This window comes from Apiospora hydei (genome assembly GCF_038363865.1).
Source record: "Apiospora hydei strain CBS 114990 chromosome Unknown utg000006l_segment0_segment0, whole genome shotgun sequence".
NCBI classification, from domain to species: Eukaryota; Fungi; Ascomycota; class Sordariomycetes; order Amphisphaeriales; family Apiosporaceae; genus Apiospora; species Apiospora hydei.
Window position 1 is genome coordinate 1,044,343 of NW_027117365.1, and position 19,110 is coordinate 1,063,452.

Here is a 19,110-nt window from a genome sequence, read left to right on the forward strand (position 1 = left end):
AGTTGGAAGGTGCCGCTTACCACGCACACATTTTCTTCCAGAAACAGAAGCGCGAGGGTGGCACGCGACCAGCCTTTATACGGCCGAAAATTTCTCATCGGCTGGTGGACTCGGACTGGCTTTTTTTCCCTCTCGCCCAGCTTATCTTCCGCCCACCGATAATGGAAAATGGAAACTCTGGATCCCGCTGGACCCTGCAACCCGGTGCTGGTCGTATCTTTTCTGGCTGTCCAGGGATGTTGGGCCAGGGTCTCCCCACCAGGCCATGGTATGATTCTTGGGTGTAGCCACTGAGCAACGGGGGCCCGTCCAGACCGTCATGTCACGGTCACCGTTCCTTGCCCCTTTGGTGGCTAGTGGCGGAATGGTTCCAGGCACTCGACAGGGATCACCGCCCATCATCGCATCGTGATTGGCCGGTCGGGGTTTAGACAAGCAATCGGATACCGGCGCTGGAAAGCTTGATTCCATCACCAATTGCTATTAGTGAAGGCTTGTCGGCTGCCAGAACTAGTAATTCTCAACATCGACAACAAAATCACACACAGGTATGCGCAATCAAAGGCCAATAGATATAGTGTTAATTGAGTGAGGCTAAGTAGATAAGTACGTATGTAAGATGCTCTGTCGTGTCCCAGTAAGTATCTTGAATAGCGTGCAACTCGCACCAGTGATCATGACATGTGTTCGTAAACCCCCAGTCAGCATCACCATCTCCTTCTCTCCTTCAGATAGATGAAGCCCGTGTTAGATCACCGTGTCGCCCCTAGATGCCGCTCCACTGCACATTGACGCGGCCCGGGTCAAAAGATCCCACCAGCCGGGTCAAAAGATCCCACCAGCCGGGTGAACAAGTCGGGCGTGGCATCGATGTCATTGTCGCCGCATCCCGGGCACTTGTCCCAAACCTGGGCCGACACGCTCTTGCCATTGTAGGTGATGGTGATGGTCTTGCCGCAGACCGGGTCCCGGTTGGTGTTGCCGTTTGAAGTGAAGAACTTCGGGGCGACGGCGACGGTCGAGTCACCATTGTTGATGGCCTTGCCGCAGGCACCCACGTTGCCGTCGTACGGGTTGTAGGTCATGGAGCCGCTGTAGAGGGCGGCGGCAGGGGCGGCGGTGGCCATGGCCGCAAGGAAGGAGGTGATGACCGTGATGAAAGCGAGTCCGGCCATTGTGGCTTGGTGATTGGTTCTGGTATCTGAAGGGAGTGTTGCTAAGCAGGTAAGGGTGTTCTGGGTGCTTGTTAACGTTATACGTAAGGATACGACGAAGCTGAGTCTACGGACGGAACGAGATAGGGCGGCCGCGGAACGCGATTCAGCGCGTGGACGACAGCGAAACCGTGGACGGGACGCGGTTGAGCGGTAGAAGAACGACGTTAAGGCTGACGACTAACGGGGACGACGCAGCTGACGGAACGCGATTGAGCGGCTAAAAAACGACGCTGGCGCTGGCGACGGACGAGACTGATATCGTGGACAAGAACGCACTTGGGGCGCGGGCAGAACGAAGCTGAGAATATGGGCTAAGGAAGCTGATATCGGGGTAGTACTTGCAGTATTCGACAGTGAATCTGGTGCTTTGGTGATGTGATGGGAGAGACAAAGGAAAGTCGAGGACCAGGACCCGAGAAAGGGTGGCTTTTATACCCATTTCTCGACGCTGAAGCTATTCCCAGTCCGTCCTTGTTGTTGCATTGTCGCTCATCGGTGCGCACCTTGTATTCAATGCCATCATCGATGTGCAGAAGGGGCGTCGGGCGAATGCAAGTGTGAATAGACGACAGGGCACCCACCGAGGGTGACGTGGACTGTTCTGGCGTTGTGAGTACAGATGTGACAGGATGAGAGGAGAGGCACGAATACAGACTCACTGTAGGGAGACAAGATCCATCGGTAAGTCAAGGACTGACGCGCTCCTCTTTGTCGAATACGCGCCAACTGGCATGGCTTTGGTGCCCATCAGCTCACGATGGGTTGGCGATGTTCCTTCTTGTTGCCAGGGCTATGTATGATTCTTGGAGCAAGGCCCCGAACTGACATAAGGGCATGTCCTGATGCACGAGACGTGCAGGTGAATATATCCATTGCCATAATGCCCCAACTCTGCTCTGATGTTTATTGTCAAAAGGAGGCCAGATGTGTTGGTTGCTCCGCAGGCGAAAGCTGGAAGGTACGAATATTCGCAAGGGGGAGTTAGTATTGCCGTACATGCCAGGAAACTACGTCTAAATACGAACGAGTCAATAGGAGATTGGACTATTACGTGTATGCAGCACATTGTAACTCCAAGTTGCTTGGGCGAAACGGGTTTGTCGGTGATGACTTGAATTTGGATTAAATTACAACAAGTCTAATCCATAATATTCATCCCGGCGCAGGGCGACGTATTGTTCGCCAGTAAAGCATGATATTACAGTTGGTCTAGCCAACATTTGAAAAGTGCTGTTGCCTTCTGATATACCTATGGTATGCCAGCATGAGCAGTACACAGTCGAGAAGCCTTGGGATTTGAAGGGTGGCGGTCCCTTGCTAGAAAGTAGGATCAAAATCGCGGTGGACATTGCCGTGGCCTATGATAGAATAATTGAGGAGATTCTAAGTACACATTGCGGCATCTACCGTTGGCAATCTTGGGTGTATCAAATCCGGAACCCAAACTAAAATACAGTGAGATTCATGATATAAAGGGCAAATTCCAGGACCAACAACCACACTTCAGGTGTTGGCGAATCTCGGGAATGACAAGATAGGTAACACGCTCTGTATTCAATCTAACTTTTCTACCTATATACACTCAAAGGAAATGCCAAATCTAATAAGATAGCAGAAAATAAAATATAAATAACGCCCTACAAAAAGGAAAGAAAACACCATTTTTCAGTCGCTCGCTCTCTGCCCGTTGTTTTCCCCTACAAGCACTCACCCTGATCTCGAACCCCTGCCTACAACCGAATAGGCTGAATCTTCATAGCCTCGCTCTGCACCATAGGCCGGAACTCCGGCGACAGCCCCCTAAGGCCACCGGCAGCCGTAACCAGCGCCGCCCCCGCGACCGCGTCGGTATCGCACAGCGTGACCGAGTTGACCCCCGGCCGCGCCCCGGCCGCCGTGACCCAGTGCGCCCCCTCGGTGGGGACCCCGAGCGCGAACCGGCGCGGGTGCGCGCGGCCCTGGCAGTCGATCAGGTGGAACGGGCTGTGCGTCACGTCGAGCCCGCCCGTCTCGTAGCCGTCGACGGTATGGGGCGGCACTGCCCCGTCTCCTGCAGCCGCGCCAGCAGCGCGTCGCCCGTGTTGCGCAGGTCCGGCTCGGGCAGGCGCGCCTCGATCAGCGCGGTCACGCGGACGGCGCTGCCGGGGATCGCGGGCGACCGCGCGACCCAGGCGTCTTCGTGCTCGGTGCCGCCGGGGACGACTTCGGGTTGGGGGCCGACCAGCGTCAGGACGCCGGCTTCGAGCAGCGCGATCATCTGCTCGATGCGCTCGCGCGGCGGGCCGATGGACAGGTAGCCGTTCAGGGGCGTGTACCAGCGGTCGAGGTGCTGGCGGCGGGACTCGCCGGCGAGGCCGGCGTGGTCGACGATGAGGCGGACCTCGTTGCGCAGGTCGCGCAGCAGATCCAGCGCGGCCTTTTACGGGGCCGCTGACGTTGCCCAGGGACGCGTGGCGGACGTCTTCGCGGAGGTACTCGACGAGCCACTGGTTCCACTCCGCGGCACTGGCAAAGTTCTTCCCAGCATGGGGCCGACCAATCCGGTCCCAGCACCAGCGCTGCTCCTTTGTGAGTCCGAGCTCCTGCTCCAACAGCTGGCTCTCCTCCGCGCTATCCGACGCCACCGCCAGGAACCGCTCGCGGAAGTCGGTCCGCTTCAGCAGCGCCTCGTAGTAGATGAGCTCGACCTCCTTGCGGATCAGGGGCCAGACCTCCCTCAGGAAGTCGGGCGCGTCCGCGCCGCCCGCCGTCGCGCGGCGCCGGAACCCGGCGATGACCTCGTCAGTCATCAGGATGGAGTAGTGGCGCCCGAATGCGCCCTTCTCGTTGTCGCCGCGCGCCTGGAACGGGATGCCGCGGCGCGAGCTCGCGTACATGCGGGGCTCGGCGCCCGAGGCGATATATCGCAGCGGCGCCCCCTTTTCGGACGAGGTGCGCTCGAAGCGGCCGCCGCGGCCGAGCGTCAGCAGGGCCATGTAGTCGAAGAAGCAGAGGCCGAGGCCTCGGAGGAAGACGGGTTCGTCGGCGGCGAGGCACGAGAGGTCGATGTCGGCCGGGTTGGCGGGCGCGATGTAGGTGAGGCGGTGCTGGGCCGCGTAGGCCGTCAGCTGGAGCTGCTCCGGGTCCGGCAGCAGCGACAGGTGGCCCTGGGCGAGCACGACGGCGGTGAGGCCGGTCAGGGTCGTGCCGTTCTCGAGGGCGAGCGTCTGGAAACCCTTGAGGCCGTCGTCGAGCCGGACGGCGCGCGTGGCGTGCACCTCGACGTGGAAGTTGGGCGGTGCGCGGGCGATGACGTCGTTGAAGATCCAGGTCAGGTACTCGCCGTATAGGGCGCGGGTCGGGTAGTCGTCCGGGCCGTATTTAAGTTCCGGATGCTTCTCCCTGATCCACTCGTATAGAGTCGGCCCCGGGCAGATGCGCGCGGCCGACTCGACGCTCTTGTCGGTGTAGAGGGTGATTTGGGATGTGACAGTGTTCATGAGGAGCTCCGACGACTGCGTGGTGCGCCAGACGTTACCGGCGCCGGGGGTGGAGGGATCGATGACGTGGACCGTCAGTTGCTTGCCGGGGGTGATGAGGTCGGGTGCGTAGGCCGCGAGACGCTCGACCACGCTTGTGCCGCGAGGTCCAGCGCCCACGATGGCGACATGGGCATGGGCAGGCCCCGAGGCCTTGCCGGAAGAAGAGAAACTTGAAACAACAGTCATGTTGTGAATAGGATGAGGTTTGGTAGTTTTGGTTGGTGCTAAGCGTCTGCACTCTTATCTGTGCCTGCTCAGGGAGTGATGATGGTTGATGATGTTGATGATATGTTGAGATCAGATGAAAGATGTCGACTTCAGACGAAGGAGATTGACTTCAGATGATGGATGTCGAGTCTGGATGATGGATGTTGTGTTCAGATGAATGCGTAAACCTCCCCTTATATATCCATCATCGTCTCGGCGGTCGAACAGCATGTACCTTCTGCGTCTGGCGACTGGCTAGTATACAGCCCCCCTTGCGATGCGAAGGAGTGAGTGAGGACCCTTGTGAATGAAGAGCCGCTGCAGCCTGCTCGTCTAGACGCATGTGTCTGAGTCAAGCGCATGAAGTGATCGGCTCCTCTCGTCGACAGGATCAGCTTCGGGGAGGCGCCCGCGAAGCGTCCTGCCACAAACTCAACACCTCGTCTGCGACGATGTCAGCCGATGCTTCGTAATGGTCCGTTGTTCCCGTGAACTTAATCCCATCTCCCACAGGGTCACGTAACGAGCACCTCGACTGGCGTGCTCAAACGGGTCAGACGCCGCTGACGTCCTCCTGTTTGGGAGAGTCCGCACCATGATCCAAGCCAAGGACTTTTGATCCTTGTGACACGCATCCTGGTTAGAAAAAGCTTTACACGCAGCCAAGAAATCATCACATCCAACGTCCCTTACGGACATGGCTTCAAAGTCCTGATCTAGGACCGTGTTTGTTCGTTGCCGAAAATTACACGGCATATGTGTAAAACACCCTTACGCCCAAGGGATGTCCTCTACTGCAGCGTTTACGGCCGTGGATGCAGTGGAAATCTCTAGCAGAACCAGGGTCCTTTTGATCTTAGGAGCCGAATAGTGGACGAGTGTGTACTATTCCATGTTTGACAAGATTGACATGTCGATGTTTCATGAAGGAAAAACTCTAAAAATCGGATATCCGACAGGATCTGATTACTGCAGGAGCCTCTAGGGGATGCAAGTACAAGCACGAGGTGACATTGCATGCATAAGAGATTTTCTAACGGCCCGATGAGTATCCATTGCGGCGGCTTATACTCGATCTCTTGGTGGATCCAGGACTATACAGAGTGGGCAAAGTGGGCAGATGCGGGCAGGCGTGGGCGCCCTCGAAGCCAACCGAACGAACCAGTTGGTGAATACTTTCAGCCGGGAGGGACCCGCAGCGGGATCTGGGGTTTGGGGTGAGACTAGACAGTCTGGGCAGCCTTATTTTGGCCTTGGCCGTTGTCATACGCTCGCTCAGCCCTTGAAGAAGAAAGCAAGCCACGATGCGGAATTTCACCAGCTGAAAACAACTAGAAACAAAAACACACAACGTCGACTGTGTCCGCGTCATAGCGAGGTAAGGCTTGCTGCCCATCCAACTGCAACTATACGACCCAGTCGATTCCTGTCACGTAATATAAACTGCTGCCGGGCTGCAGGTCGAAACTCTATCTGATTGTTGGCAGCCTCCCGGAGCGTTTAGCGGCGGCACGGGTACGGTCCCCGTCCGGATGCAGATCAAGATTGGCCAAGCTTTTTCAGCCACCTACGCAACCCTGGACGGACCCCTTGGCAAGGGTGCCTGAGATGTAACCAGATGCGGCAGAAGGCACAGTGGGGGTGGTGGGCTCCATCGGCAGGCTCCATACGTCGAAAGAACAAGCACTGGCCCCCTGTCAGCAGCCATCACCAAGCCGGACTGATTCAAGTGTGTGGTGCGTGCGGTGCCGATCCGCTCGGCCGAAGTAGCAATATAGACGCAGGGGAGGTGTTGTAATCGAAACGGGCTGGGATATCGTGACGTGGAAATTACAAACGTTGCTGACATTCGCAACAACAGTTCCGCGGCCCGCACGACCCCGAGAACGGCTGCCACGAAAAGAAGACGGAAACCTCTGCCTGATTTAAACCTTCACAGCGGATTGGTTCAGGTGAAGATGAAGAATATCCTTCAAGCAATCACCGCACGCAGCCCGAAACCTCCTCAACCTTAGCACAGTCATCATTGTTTTCTTTCCCTCTCCGACTTCAGCAAAAACGAAAGACCCACCGGGAACAGGTCTATTCCCAGCACACTATTCGTCCGACCTTCTACGCCCTGCCATTCACCACCATGTCCACCAGTTCAAACTTCGACGAACTGCATAAGCAGCTGTTTGAGGAAGGCGTCAAGGTGCGCCGCGCCGTCCTCGGCGACGAGTACGTCGACAAGGCCCTGCAGAATGCCACCCCGTTCACGATGCCGGGCCAGGAACTCATCACTGAGTGGGCATGGGGCACTGTCTGGCAGCGCCCAGGTCTGGACCGGAAGCAGCGTAGTCTTCTCAGTAAGCGGCTTTACCAGTCCCCCGTCGAGGTCCTTTTCTGTTTTCAGATTTGTCCCTGGCCGTGATACCAGGATATTGCATACTTCCTTGCTAACCATCTTCAAAAACAGACATTGGCATCATCATCGCCCAGAAAGCGTGGCTTGAGCTAGCATTGCACACCCGTGGCGCCATCAACAACGGCCTGACCGAGGTCGAGATCCGCGAGGCGGTGCTCCAGGCCACCGTCTACTGCGGCACGCCCGCCGGCGTCGAGGCTATGATGGTCACGGAAAAGACGATCAACGAAATGATAGCCAAAGGGGGAATACAAGCGGCCGGCATGAGTCGCGGAGCTGTGGGATCGAGAACTGGGGAGCGGATGAGGAGGGGCAGAGTGGTTCACGATCCACCCCCCTTGGGACGAGTTCGTCGGGGGATGGGGGAGGTTCTTGGCCATGTAGGTAACTAAGCTGATTACACGGGGATTTGTCATGCCAATAAAACCTGCGGATGCGCCCTGTAAGGACTGCGAGGAAAATTTCAGCCGGTTGCCGTGAGTCGTGACGATGGAAAACCTTGGCTGCGGCTGCATGTATGTCCCTGCAACTGCCCCTGATTCGTGCTCGCCAGGCTATAGGATTGGCCAGAGCCGCAAACTCTATTTTTGTGTTGGATGCAGTATACATAGAATCGAATAACTCCGTAGCCAGCCGGAGAAGGAGACGGTGGGGGTGTTTGATTTTGTTCCCGCAATTGCCGCCCGTCCAATGGCGGAACGGATCGGGCGGCTATAGCGGCCTGTACCGCCCGAGAGGGCATAGTCCAACTCTCTCTATACCCAAAAACGTGCCGGGGGCTAGTGCAATCCCATACCTAAATACAAGTATGCATGCACGCCGCATCGAGTCGCATCGTACTCAATTTAGCATGCAGCAAAGCGGACCGTCCCGCCGCCGATCCCTGCCAACTTCAAACGCCGCCAGCCAACGTGTACTGGATGGATGGTTGTCAGCGCCGACGCGCGGACCCATCCCTACTTAGTACTTACACAATGTAGACAGACTGAAGCCGATCAAAATTTGGCTCCGATCAGTACGCCGTGTCTACCAGCCTAGGATCTCTTGGCCGACCCTTCACGCACGCCGGCCCCTGCCCACCACTGTGAACAGCCGCCATCCCGTCGGTGAAACACGTGTGCGACGTGGGGCCCTCCCCCGTGGCACAGAGACGTGATGTGAGGCCCTACAGAATGCTTGGTCCTATCACAAGCTCTAGCCGGCCAGATGTGCCTTCCACAAGACTCCGGGCCAGCTCGGAGATATGCGTGGTAACACAGATCTCAGCTGCATGATGCCCCAAGGCTCGCACAGCATTGATCTCAGAATCAATAGTCCATTGCGTAAATAGTCGCCTAAACACGCCATGCAAGTGTAGATGTGGCCGTTGTTACATTTGTTGATCGTTACGTGATGGCTGGTTTGTCTGGCAACTTGCTCATGTCCTTTTCGCGACCCCTGGTTTCTGAATATGCGTCTTGGGGCCTTCGGAAGTCTGGTGCTAAGCGCCTGCACATTTTTTTCGATCCTCATATACACACACATGGATACAATCTCCCCACTGGGTATGCAAGTATTGCCCACCAGGGACGATGCACGGGCAGGAGGCAGAACAAGCCTTTGGCGGAGTACTGCGCGCCAAAGAGAACCGTCCAAGTTGCGGCGACTTCCGATCATGTCAACCCCCAGAAACACCTAGAAGATGCCTACTGTACAGCTACCAAGATGCAAGGATCCCAATATCAATATCCATAAAAGATCATCGGTGGGTAAAGCAACAAGGTTCAAGGATTGTGAATCGTGCGCGCGAGGTGCACCACTAAATCTGCACGGGTAGAATACTCTGCCAACTCCAAAATCCTGCGTCGCCACAGAGAAGCCCTAACGGCCCTTCGTTTCTCTAAAATGCAGTCGTTATTGTTACATGGCGTAGGGTTATGTGTACGTGGAGAATTCGTCGTTACTTCTGCTATAATCCCCCCTATGCTAGTTGCTTTGACCTTTTGGCATTGATGTCTTCAGCCTTTGCCTCACCCTGTTTTGAAAGCCGCTGTAGTAGCTGGTTAATACATATCAGTTGCAAACTGGCTATGTTGGCATTGCTACAAGTTACGTACTATTGTTTTATTCCCCGTCAAAGACTATTATAGCAGCCTCATATGCTTGATCTGGTTGCTGAGTTCGTATGCCAACTCATCCAGGTTTGATACGAACTGGTACGGATTCTCTCGCGCCGCCTTTGCATCTTGCATAGAGGCCATAACCGCTTAACTTTGGCTCGGACCCGCTGTGAGAAAAATAGGGACAGGACCTCCGTGTTGTAGAATATGAGAGTGAAACCAGTATTCTGTTGTTAGTTTTGAGTACTGCTAGAGCGACCCTAAGCTGATCCTGTAGGTTTCATATGGCGGATATCCCGTTAGCGTTCATGTTAAGAGTGTCCAGCTGAGGCATAATGGCGGCACCGGCTGTGTGTGATGCTCTATGTCCTAGATTTGAGCAGCCTCTTGAGCACTCGAGTCAATAGGCACTACTAGTTTCAGGGTTTCTGGTGGCACCAGTGTTGACATGAAGCGATGAAAACCACGAGGAGCCAGGGGGTAGAAGTAGGATAAAGACTCGAAACAGAAGCTGAACATGGTTTTGGTGCGTTGTTTCTACGCTACATTCGTTGGGCCCTACGGCTGGTTATTGTGTCATGCGCTGTACCCGAAGCTATGACAGATTGAGATGCTATGCCATGATTCTCGTTGCTTATATTGCCTCCTAAACCGCCAGCGTTACCGACATGAAATAATGCAGGTAATGCTATATCGGCAATACGATAGCTAGTGATTCTAAGGCAGTTGAACAGACACGCCAACACATCATCCGAGGGCGTCAAGCAGCATCGGAATATACAGTTCTAACTCAAGACGCGTCTGTATTACAAGAACAGCATTGGTGAATCTGAATAAGCCACATATCCGAACAGTTAGTATAAAAGGGGGTCTGCTAGGTTCTCCCTTCTCAAACCACAGAACAACCTCAAACATCAAGTGTAAACACCAAAACAAGGACCCAACACCACTGGATTCAAATACCAAAAAAAGACAGTAAGAACAAATAGCCCAGCATGCCGTACAACCCGTACCAGCCATATTATTCCTGGGGCAGCGACCGGTTCGCCAACCAAAACAGCGCCTACATCCGCCCGGGCGTCGTGGACTAGCGCTCCCCCAGCGCCGACGGCAGCTACCCGGGTTAAAACCCGTACGACACGAGCTGGACGGCCGCCATCGAAGACTATCAGCGACAGCAGCAGTACTATCAAGACTCGGCCGCACGGCTGCGGCCCAACGACATCACGGCGTGGGCGGAGCAGTTGCATGGATGGCATTGATGGGAAAGGGAGAGCAGCAACTCGGAGTACAGTTGATAGGTGACTAACGGCCTGGGTGCTCTCTCGGGTATTAGGTATGGCGTGTGCCGAGCTAAATAGAAATTCGGCGTTGAGACGGACTAATTAGTAGGGATGTAGCCAGCAAAATTGATCTTTGGGGCCTATGAGCCAAGTTCTATTGCAGTTTCACAGCTGCGCCTGTACCGTGATGTGAAGCAGTTGGAATCTGAGCGTGATGGTTTACCGATCCTTATCAGATAGATAGCTGCGGAAGTCGATAGCGTGTTCTCGACTATAAAAGATAGGACCTCGCCCCTGGAAACCACGACTTGGAAGTTTTACACAAATCGTCAATGGGGATATGGCCCACCATACGCGCGTCTACAAACATCTTAGTTTCTCAAGAAACTGTATCGCCAACCCTTGCCTCTTCGAGACAACGCCAGATCCGGCGCCGGTTACGCAAGCCCACCGGCAGATTCAGGGTCGTGTCACTGGGCTCATGAATTTCAGGCCTCGAGAGCTTACGCATGAGAAGCTCCCAGTCCCAAGGGCCGCCGTTTCGTTTCTTTTCGCGGACGAGCTCACCATCCAAGTCCCAGAGCCAGGGCAGCGGCTTCTTGTTCGCGAGAGCTTCGCACCACCAGTCTTGACCATAGCCTACTGTCTCCTCTTCGTTAATGCCTATCTCCGCCTTTGGCTTCTCTGGTGCTTCCGGCTGGAGATTCTTGAGAATATCTTCAGTGATGCTGGCCATGCCCATTGGCGCTGCTTCTAACAACTGTGATGGCTGTAAGCATAATGTCTCCGAAAAGGGTGGTGAGACGAAATTTTCCATAAGTAACGGTTAGCTAACCTCACCGTATTCCGGCTCACCATCATCCGGTTCCCAATAGACATTCCGACAGCCAGCACCCCCATAATAGTCGTGCGGCTCCGGTAGAATGTACTGACTTCTTGAGCTGGGCATGCGATGAAGCAAGACCTCCCACAGCTGCTTGACCGAGGATATTTCCTCGCCGGGCTGCGTCTGGAACGTGTCCCGCGATACAGGCTGGCTATCCATGAAGCGCTGGGCCAGATGGTAACACAGTTGGTGCACCGGGAAGTACAGATGGCCGCCGGCCATGCTGATGTCCATGGCCACGGCGTTCTCGCCCGAGGCCACGACGGGGAAGCCGTTGCGCTCGTCATACGCTGCGGGGAACTGCAGAACACGGCGTTGGGCATGCTCGGGGTGCAGCTCCGGGAACGGAACAGACGGGTGGGAGCGAAACGTGTCGAGTTTGATAGTAGCATCGTCCGGAGTGGTATGGCCAGTCGTCAACACAACTGCACGAGTGAGCCAATCCTTGGACTCATCGTCACTGCCGGGTTTTGGTTAGACCTGGCCCGATGATAATGCTGCATGTGGTTTTCCTTATACGTACCGGGCGCTGGGTTCCAGGAAGGGGCCACCGCAAATGCAGCAGTAGATCTGGTTGCGCGGAATTGTTTGGAACTATACAGTACACTGGGGATTTAGAGCGAAGACAGAGAGCTGAATGGATCAGCCGAGGGGACGAAATTAGCAAACATACCTGTCCAGCCAATCCCTCTATTTAAGTGATCGATCAAGCTAAGGGATAAATGTGTACAGACTGTGTTCTATTATTAGAAGTAAGCCTGCGCCACCCACCCCTAAAGAGCAACCATTTAGACCTCATTCCTCCCTATCCCTTCAAAGCTAAGAAGTCTCGAAGCTTACCGGCGAGCCGGTTTTAGTAGGCATTTGATCGTTAATAACCTGGCGTTGGCCCTCAGGCTGTCAGGGCAGGCAAAGGCCACGGCCAATCGGGGTCTTTGTTTTCTCTGTTGGCGAGGAAAGGAACATCAAGCAAACATCAATCCAGCTTGGGTTCAGGTGGCCGGCATCAAGCTAGCAACGAGAAAGTGACCTTTTTTCTTTTTTTTCTTGTTCTTTTGCTTTTCGACTCATACCAGCGCAGGCCAGCAGAAGCAAGTGACTCAAAACCGAACAAACCCAACGCATATCGACTCAAAAAGAAGGTATTATACCCTACCGAGAAAGGGACATCACCGATGGCGAACTACCACCATCCTAGCACGGAAAGGGGTGACATGAAGAATGGTAGACATATCCAGGGTGAGACTGAAAAGTGCAATATCTTAAACAACAGCCATGTACTTTCTACTTTGAAGTTTAGCTACTTTACTCAATTCAAACACTCAAGCCAAAGCCGCCCCATTCCGAGCCAAGGCCCAATCGACCAAAAGCTGCGGATTCTCCAGCACCGCCTTCTTGCACTTATACAGCCATATATAGTGCGCCTCGGCAGCATCATACGACTCGTCCAAGATGGACTGCTGGCGCTTCAAAAAGCCCTCCCGTAGCGCATAAAACTCCTGCATGTCCGCGTCGTCCTTGATCCGCTCGAACGCGTCGAGCCACTGCCCGTACCGCAGCCGGTAGAACACCAAATCCGCCGGCGGCGGCTCGAAGTAGCGGCTGCCGGGCACGAACTCGTGCGGCGGGCATGAGAAGAAGGCCGGGTCCATGACGCCCGGGATGATTTCTCTCAAGATGATGCGTTTGCACGGGTACTTCTTCGGCACGTTCATGACGGCGTAGTATAGCTGCATGAAGCCCGACCGCAGCCGGTGGGCCAGGTCCGTGAGCCGGCGGTTCGCGCAGCCCAGCCAGAACCCCAGCAGCTCGCTGCGCAGCCGCTCCGTCCCGGGGCCCGACGCCGCGAGGCAGTGGTTGCAGACGAGCCCGTCGAAGAAGGCCGGGCCGTCCAGGACGCGCCCGTCCCAGTTCTCGAAGTCGCCGCGCCGCGTGCCGTAGCCGATCGACCAGCGCGGGTACCATGCCCCGACGCGGAACGCCCGCAGCTCCTGCCAGCGCGCACAGCCGGGACAGCGCGCCATGTGCAGGGTGAAGGGGACTTGGGTGGCGTCCTCCCGGTAGATAACAAAGACGGGGGCGTCTGGCATCGGGGGACCCTCGTTCCCGGCGGGGGCCGAGAAGCCGGGGAAGTACCGGTACAGCGCGCACCCGTAGTACAGCTGCCGGCTGTGCGCGACGGGCACAGCGGGCGTGCCCCCGAGAGTGCCGTCGTATCGCGTCGCATGGGGCCGCAGCTCGCCGCGCCGCCAGTTGCACTCGAGGCACCGGCGCAGGTGCCGCTTGTGCCCGGCGTTGCGCCGCTCGTACTCGAGTGCGAACGCGGCCATCTCCTCCCACGCCCGCGCGAGCTCGACGTGCGAGGGCTCGAAGCCCGGCGGCGGCGGCTGCATCAGGAGCTGGAGCCGGGATGCCAGGTCGGCACTCCCGGTGCACGAGGCGGCGTCGCGCGCCGTGGCGTAGCGCCAGTAGTTCCCGGTGCACGCCCCGGAGTACTGTCGCCGCAGCCGCTTCTGCTCGAAGACGACGCCGGGCCGCTGCTTGTACCGCTTCAGGCTCTGCAAGTACTGGGCGTCACGCGAGGAAGGCTCCCAGCTCGACACGGGTTCCGCCGCGGGTGAGCCGGGCTCAGGCTTGCGGTACCCGAGGCCAAGAATGAAGTGGTTGCCAAAGGTCGTGTGCGGTAGGAGACGCAGACAGCTCGTGCAGGCCCATCGCATCGAGTCGCAGGCCGGGTCCCGCCAATCCGGCGAAATAATGTTGTGTTTTGAGCGGAAAATGGTGGTCACGCCGCCATAGTTCTCCAGCAGTTCCAAGGCGAGCAGGCGTTCGACATGATTCAGCTTAGACGGGCTGATGACCCGGCGGTAATGCGACGAGGTCTGGCTGAATGCGATGAGCGTGATGGGGTCCAGGTGACGGATGATGCAGCACAGAATCTCCACCGGCAGCGAATCCAAAGGGAAAGTGAGGGCAGCCATGTTGATCTCTTCCGAAGCCTGTAATGGCAAAAAGCCAACTTGGATCTTCCATCAACGTCCAGTTCCCTTTTATCAATTTCGCTGTGCCTCGTGAAGACGTAAACATCGCCGTGGTTGGGAGGCTGTGCCCCGCGCTAGCTCGTGAACCGCCCCGAATGACACAGCCCGTCCTGGCGTGTTAGCGCATGTGCCTTGCCAAAGGCAGATCATCATAATGGATATATAAGTCTATTATAAAAGTATAATCCAATTGGATTTCAAAGGGGGTTTGCCCATCCCGCCTGTTATAGAAGAGGTACACGAAACTCAAGACGTCTTCTCGGCCACGTATGTAGCGGAATTCCTCTGCTTGGGCACCGGCGCGCGGCTAAAGTCGAGGGCCACGAAGCCGTTCTCATCCGCAGCGACCGGAAAATTGTAGTTGCTGCCAGCAGTAGGATTGCTAGACAGCACCTCGGTGATCGCCTCAGCATGGAGCGATGCTGTATCGCGATCACGCCCGTGCCGCTGGTTTTGGGCCTCGTCGTCTTCGGCGACGCCAACACCGAGCAGCGTGATGAAATAGTCTTGCACCTCGTCGTCGGAGAGCCCGGAGACTAGGCTGTCCTTGTGGTCCAGGTACTCGTGGGTCCACGCCGCGAAGCCCGGGAACAGCGGGTGGCAGAGGTTGTGGTAGTACGGCACATTGACGCTCTGGATCCCAGGGGAGACCCGTCGGAAGTGATCCGACCACGACCGCGCCGCATACGGCAAGAATTCCAGCAGGTGTTTGTTTCTCCGTAGCCCTTCGGCCTGCTTTACCGATTTCCCTATCATGTAGAGGTAGGTCACGCAGATGTCGAGGAGGTGCGCGTGGCATGGGGCGGATGAAAAGGACTGCTGCCACGCTGATTGCGGCGGGAGGCTGGATTCCATCTCTGCCTCGAACAAGGTGATCTCTTCAAAGTCACTGTCTGCCGGTTGTGGCTCTGGTATTTCTTCTTGCTGCTGTTTTGGCCTAAGTAAAAACTCCCGCGCTGTCTCGTGCACGAAATAGACCTTGTCCTGTATGATGCGGATGAAATGGCCGCCGATAGCCCGAATGTGGTTCTCGAAGGGATACACAATATCGTATTCGAGATCATCTAAGCTCTCTGGCCCGGGTCGGAACGGCTTTGCTGCCAATACACCGAGAGCATCATGCTCCGGGATCACGGCTAAAGCAATGCTAAGCTGTCCGACGGTGAGGGGCTCGGTTGCAGCCAGGATGATGCTGAACAATTTTCGAGTTTTTGGTGCATCCGGACGAGATCTCAAGAACTCGACGAAGATGGAGTCGATATTACGGCTCTGCAAGATTTCCTCGAGCTCGCGGCGCGATGCCCCAGCCTCCACCTTTTCAGTCAAGAGCTGTAGGATCAGAGTCGTCCACAAGAACGTCCTATCGGCACGTAGAATCAATTGCCTCTCGATCCTGGATAGGAGACTCTCAGGGAGGCCTTGGTCAATCAAATCCTTGATAGTGGCCCGAATCACCAACGAGACGTCGCCACTGATGGAGTCGGATTCGTCCTCGCCTTTGAGCCTGATCACCCCGTAGCTAGTCATATCTGCGGGCTGACTAGACGGGGAGCTCTTCAATGAGTTCTGCAACTTGTCAAACACCACTTTAATGGAGTTCTCGGGCCGACTGGCAACAAGAATCTTGAGAATCCCGTGAGTGGGAACAGAAGAGTGTCCTGCTTGCTGATAGAACTTCGAGATGACTGACAAGAGATCTTTCTTGTCAGGTGGAGTACATTCGTCTAGTCCATCGAGTATGCAAATTGTCGTGAACTGTTCGGGCTTTGCGTTTGGCTCGTTGTTGGCCGCTCCATCAGTTCTCGTTTGATACTTGTCACAGCCAGCAGCCACTGTCAAGGCTGTCCATAGATTCTCGATATTGTCCAGGAGCCTTCCGGTCATGGCTGCCTTCACAGCTGTGGTCATCCGTGGGTGAAGCTCTAGGGTCTGGCGAAGGAGCCCTTGAAGAGCCGACACAGCGCTGCTCTGCTGATTATTATCTGATTTGAAGAACCAATAGCAGACGAACATTCGGGATGGGCTCACTTTCTTTTCGATATTGTCGATCAGAAAGGAACAGGTAACAGATTTGCCGCATCCAGGGTTCGCCGAAAGCCACATTAGTGAGGATATAGGAGACTTCATCCAGTTCCCGTACTCCTTCCGGCTAAAGATCCAAGAGCAAGTTCCAGGCACTGCCGGCGGGTTACGATCCTTCTGCTGCTGGTAGTTGAACTGGCCCAAGCTACCAAGAAATACCCCGTCGGACACTTGCTGATTTATGCTTAGACATTGCTGAATTATCGAGGCCAGTTCTGCAACCACAATTCGGAACCTCGGTTCATTTCCAGATGTAAAGCGACATATTGTTCTATGATCGCCATCCATCGGTATGGCTGTTTCATTCTTGGCACCAAGGATTGCTGATTCTTTAGCGACCACCTGGGCCAGTTAGCAAGACGATCTATCTTCTGTAGTAGTTCCGAGGAAGCGGGTACGTCAATAACACGCATGGAGATTACTGAATCCATTCAGTGTATTCGTGATTAAGACGAACTTACCAAGCTATTCATGAACGACAGTTTGTTTAACTCGTAAAAACTGACGATCCGAAGACGGCGGCATTTGGTCAGGAAGAGTGTCGATATTTGCTCTAGCGACCGTGATCCTAGCTGTGACGCGCTACGTTAGCTTTCAAATCGTATGCGTACATATCGTGAGAATGCAGGCTTGCCTCAAGATCCTTGAGGAGTTGCAAGTTGGTACTGGTACCAAGTGAGAGAGACCTAAGCATTCCCCCAAACATGCCACCGATGCTAGCAACGTTCGATCCTCGATGAGGCGTGCCGAAAAAGAGAACACCCTGGGTCGGACCTCGAAAATGGGAGTACCGTTTATCCTCTTGCATCCGATTGAAAGCCTAAGATGGAAGAGTCAGGAGGAGCCATGCATCATATCGTACAGTAATCTTGAAATATAGGACATCGCCGTGGGATCTTTCAGCTTGCCTGTTTGAAAACGATACCGCCCAGAGAGTGGCATATAAAGAGCAATGGTCGACCCTGCTCCATGATTGTGGTACGAACACTATCCAAGCCCGAAAGCAGCTGATCGGCGAAATCTGTGACATCGGCGACGGCTTTGCTGAACTGGACTGCCGAGTTGTAGGAAAACGACAGGATGCGCGCCGTCGGGAACACCCCCGGAAGGAAATCCCGGAGCCAGTTCTTCTTGGTCGACTCATCGGTCCAGGTCGTGTCCCAGTGTCCGTTCAGGCCGTGAATGGCGACAATGTCTATGGGGTCGGCAGATTCCGGGTCTTTGTCCACGATGGTTTGAAGCCCCGATTGGACCAGCCTCGAGGGCGGCGGCTCGATAGAATGACCTTTGGATCGCAGCATTCTGTAGATAGGCTACTGTCGCGTTGTATCCAAGACTGTTTAAGATTCTACGTGGGATGTTCCGGGGTAGACGGTGGTAAGCGGATGTCAGCCACATAGCACTCGTGGCATTACGTGCGGGGGTCAGAATTAGCTGCGCTGTGATTCGTTTATAACTCCTACGAGTTGCAGCATGAAACCCGTGAAAATTGATACTGCTGCCACCAATCATGCGTCGTGTTTTCGCAGTCGGCACATGCAACCCCGCGCGCCCGGCGATGCTCAAGTCAGCGCACGCGGGGCGGCAGACCTTCCACCTGGCTTATCCGTGTCGCTTGGCACCAGGACCAGGCTCTTGAACAGGGTCATCGATGCGGATAATGCCTTATGAGATCGCGGTATGGCCGATGGCCTCAGCCACTGAGAGGTGCTGTTCGCCTTTCAGTCGACTCTCGTAAACACGTTCGAGTGACCCGCAGCCGTCCAGGCCCTGGCTGAGGCCCAAGAGGGGGACGCAACCCTGCTGTTTGCCGAAACGCGGGCTCGCCTCGGGCACGATTTTCGACTTACACGCGTTCGCTGGCACAGCAGTGACCTGCCAGGACTGAGCCGCGCACCCTTCGATGCTCGCAGAGATGAAACAACTACGACACGTTGCTGCTCACGCCATCCCCTTGGGCCGTGGCGCCTCCTTGTCGTAGGAAGTCCAGGCCCGATGCCTTGGGTGGCCGGCCAAAAGGACGTATCCGCCGACGTCCATTGAGTGCAAGGGCGAGACGCCGCTGCTGCTGGTCAATGCCCTTCACGACCCGCTCACGAGCTACACCTGGGCAGTGGGACTGCAACAGGAGCTCGGCGGGAACGACCGGGCGGTGCTGTTGACACGCAATGGTACTGGACACATTAGCTAAAACCCCGAGGTCCTGGGAGGGGAGGCGGTGCGGAGGATCAATGCGTATCTTCCGAACCTTGAGGTGCCGGAACCGGGGACGGTCGTGGATTCTTAGAAGTATAGCGTCACTGTAACTACCGTTTAACTATTTAGATAGCGAAAACACAGTTCATCGATTTGTTCTATCTATCTAGC

At 55.6% G+C, this 19,110-nt stretch overlaps 6 protein-coding genes across 6 annotated transcripts; 1 reads left to right on the plus strand and 5 right to left on the minus strand.

The window, feature by feature from the left end:
* Window positions 1-803: 803 nt before the first annotated feature.
* Window positions 804-1,175, minus strand: PG997_007535 (barwin-like endoglucanase; the record flags this gene model as incomplete). Its single annotated transcript, XM_066811850.1, has 1 exon — window positions 804-1,175. The coding sequence occupies one exon, from the start codon at window positions 1,173-1,175 to the stop codon at window positions 804-806; it is 372 nt and encodes a 123-aa protein (XP_066667192.1).
* A 1,772-nt stretch (window positions 1,176-2,947) lies between these two features.
* Window positions 2,948-4,924, minus strand: PG997_007536 (FAD-NAD(P)-binding-domain-containing protein; the record flags this gene model as incomplete). The annotated part of the gene is made up of 1 exon (XM_066811851.1): window positions 2,948-4,924. One exon carries the CDS (start codon window positions 4,922-4,924, stop codon window positions 2,948-2,950), a length of 1,977 nt encoding a protein of 658 aa, XP_066667193.1.
* A 2,155-nt stretch (window positions 4,925-7,079) lies between these two features.
* Window positions 7,080-7,744, plus strand: PG997_007537 (4-carboxymuconolactone decarboxylase; the record flags this gene model as incomplete). The annotated part of the gene is made up of 2 exons (XM_066811852.1): window positions 7,080-7,293; window positions 7,404-7,744. 2 exons carry the CDS (start codon window positions 7,080-7,082, stop codon window positions 7,742-7,744), a joined length of 555 nt encoding a protein of 184 aa, XP_066667194.1.
* Window positions 7,745-11,113: 3,369 nt separating this feature from the next.
* PG997_007538 (uncharacterized protein) lies at window positions 11,114-12,484 on the minus strand (the record flags this gene model as incomplete). The annotated part of the gene is made up of 4 exons (XM_066811853.1): window positions 11,114-11,494; window positions 11,570-12,080; window positions 12,144-12,214; window positions 12,461-12,484. 4 exons carry the CDS (start codon window positions 12,482-12,484, stop codon window positions 11,114-11,116), a joined length of 987 nt encoding a protein of 328 aa, XP_066667195.1.
* Window positions 12,485-12,942: 458 nt separating this feature from the next.
* Window positions 12,943-14,601, minus strand: PG997_007539 (uncharacterized protein; the record flags this gene model as incomplete). Its single annotated transcript, XM_066811854.1, has 1 exon — window positions 12,943-14,601. The coding sequence occupies one exon, from the start codon at window positions 14,599-14,601 to the stop codon at window positions 12,943-12,945; it is 1,659 nt and encodes a 552-aa protein (XP_066667196.1).
* A 306-nt stretch (window positions 14,602-14,907) lies between these two features.
* On the minus strand, window positions 14,908-18,044 carry PG997_007540 (FabD/lysophospholipase-like protein; the record flags this gene model as incomplete). Its single annotated transcript, XM_066811855.1, has 4 exons — window positions 14,908-17,085; window positions 17,142-17,164; window positions 17,323-17,563; window positions 17,730-18,044. The coding sequence occupies 4 exons, from the start codon at window positions 18,042-18,044 to the stop codon at window positions 14,908-14,910; spliced, it is 2,757 nt and encodes a 918-aa protein (XP_066667197.1).
* Between the last annotated feature and the right edge of the window lie 1,066 nt (window positions 18,045-19,110).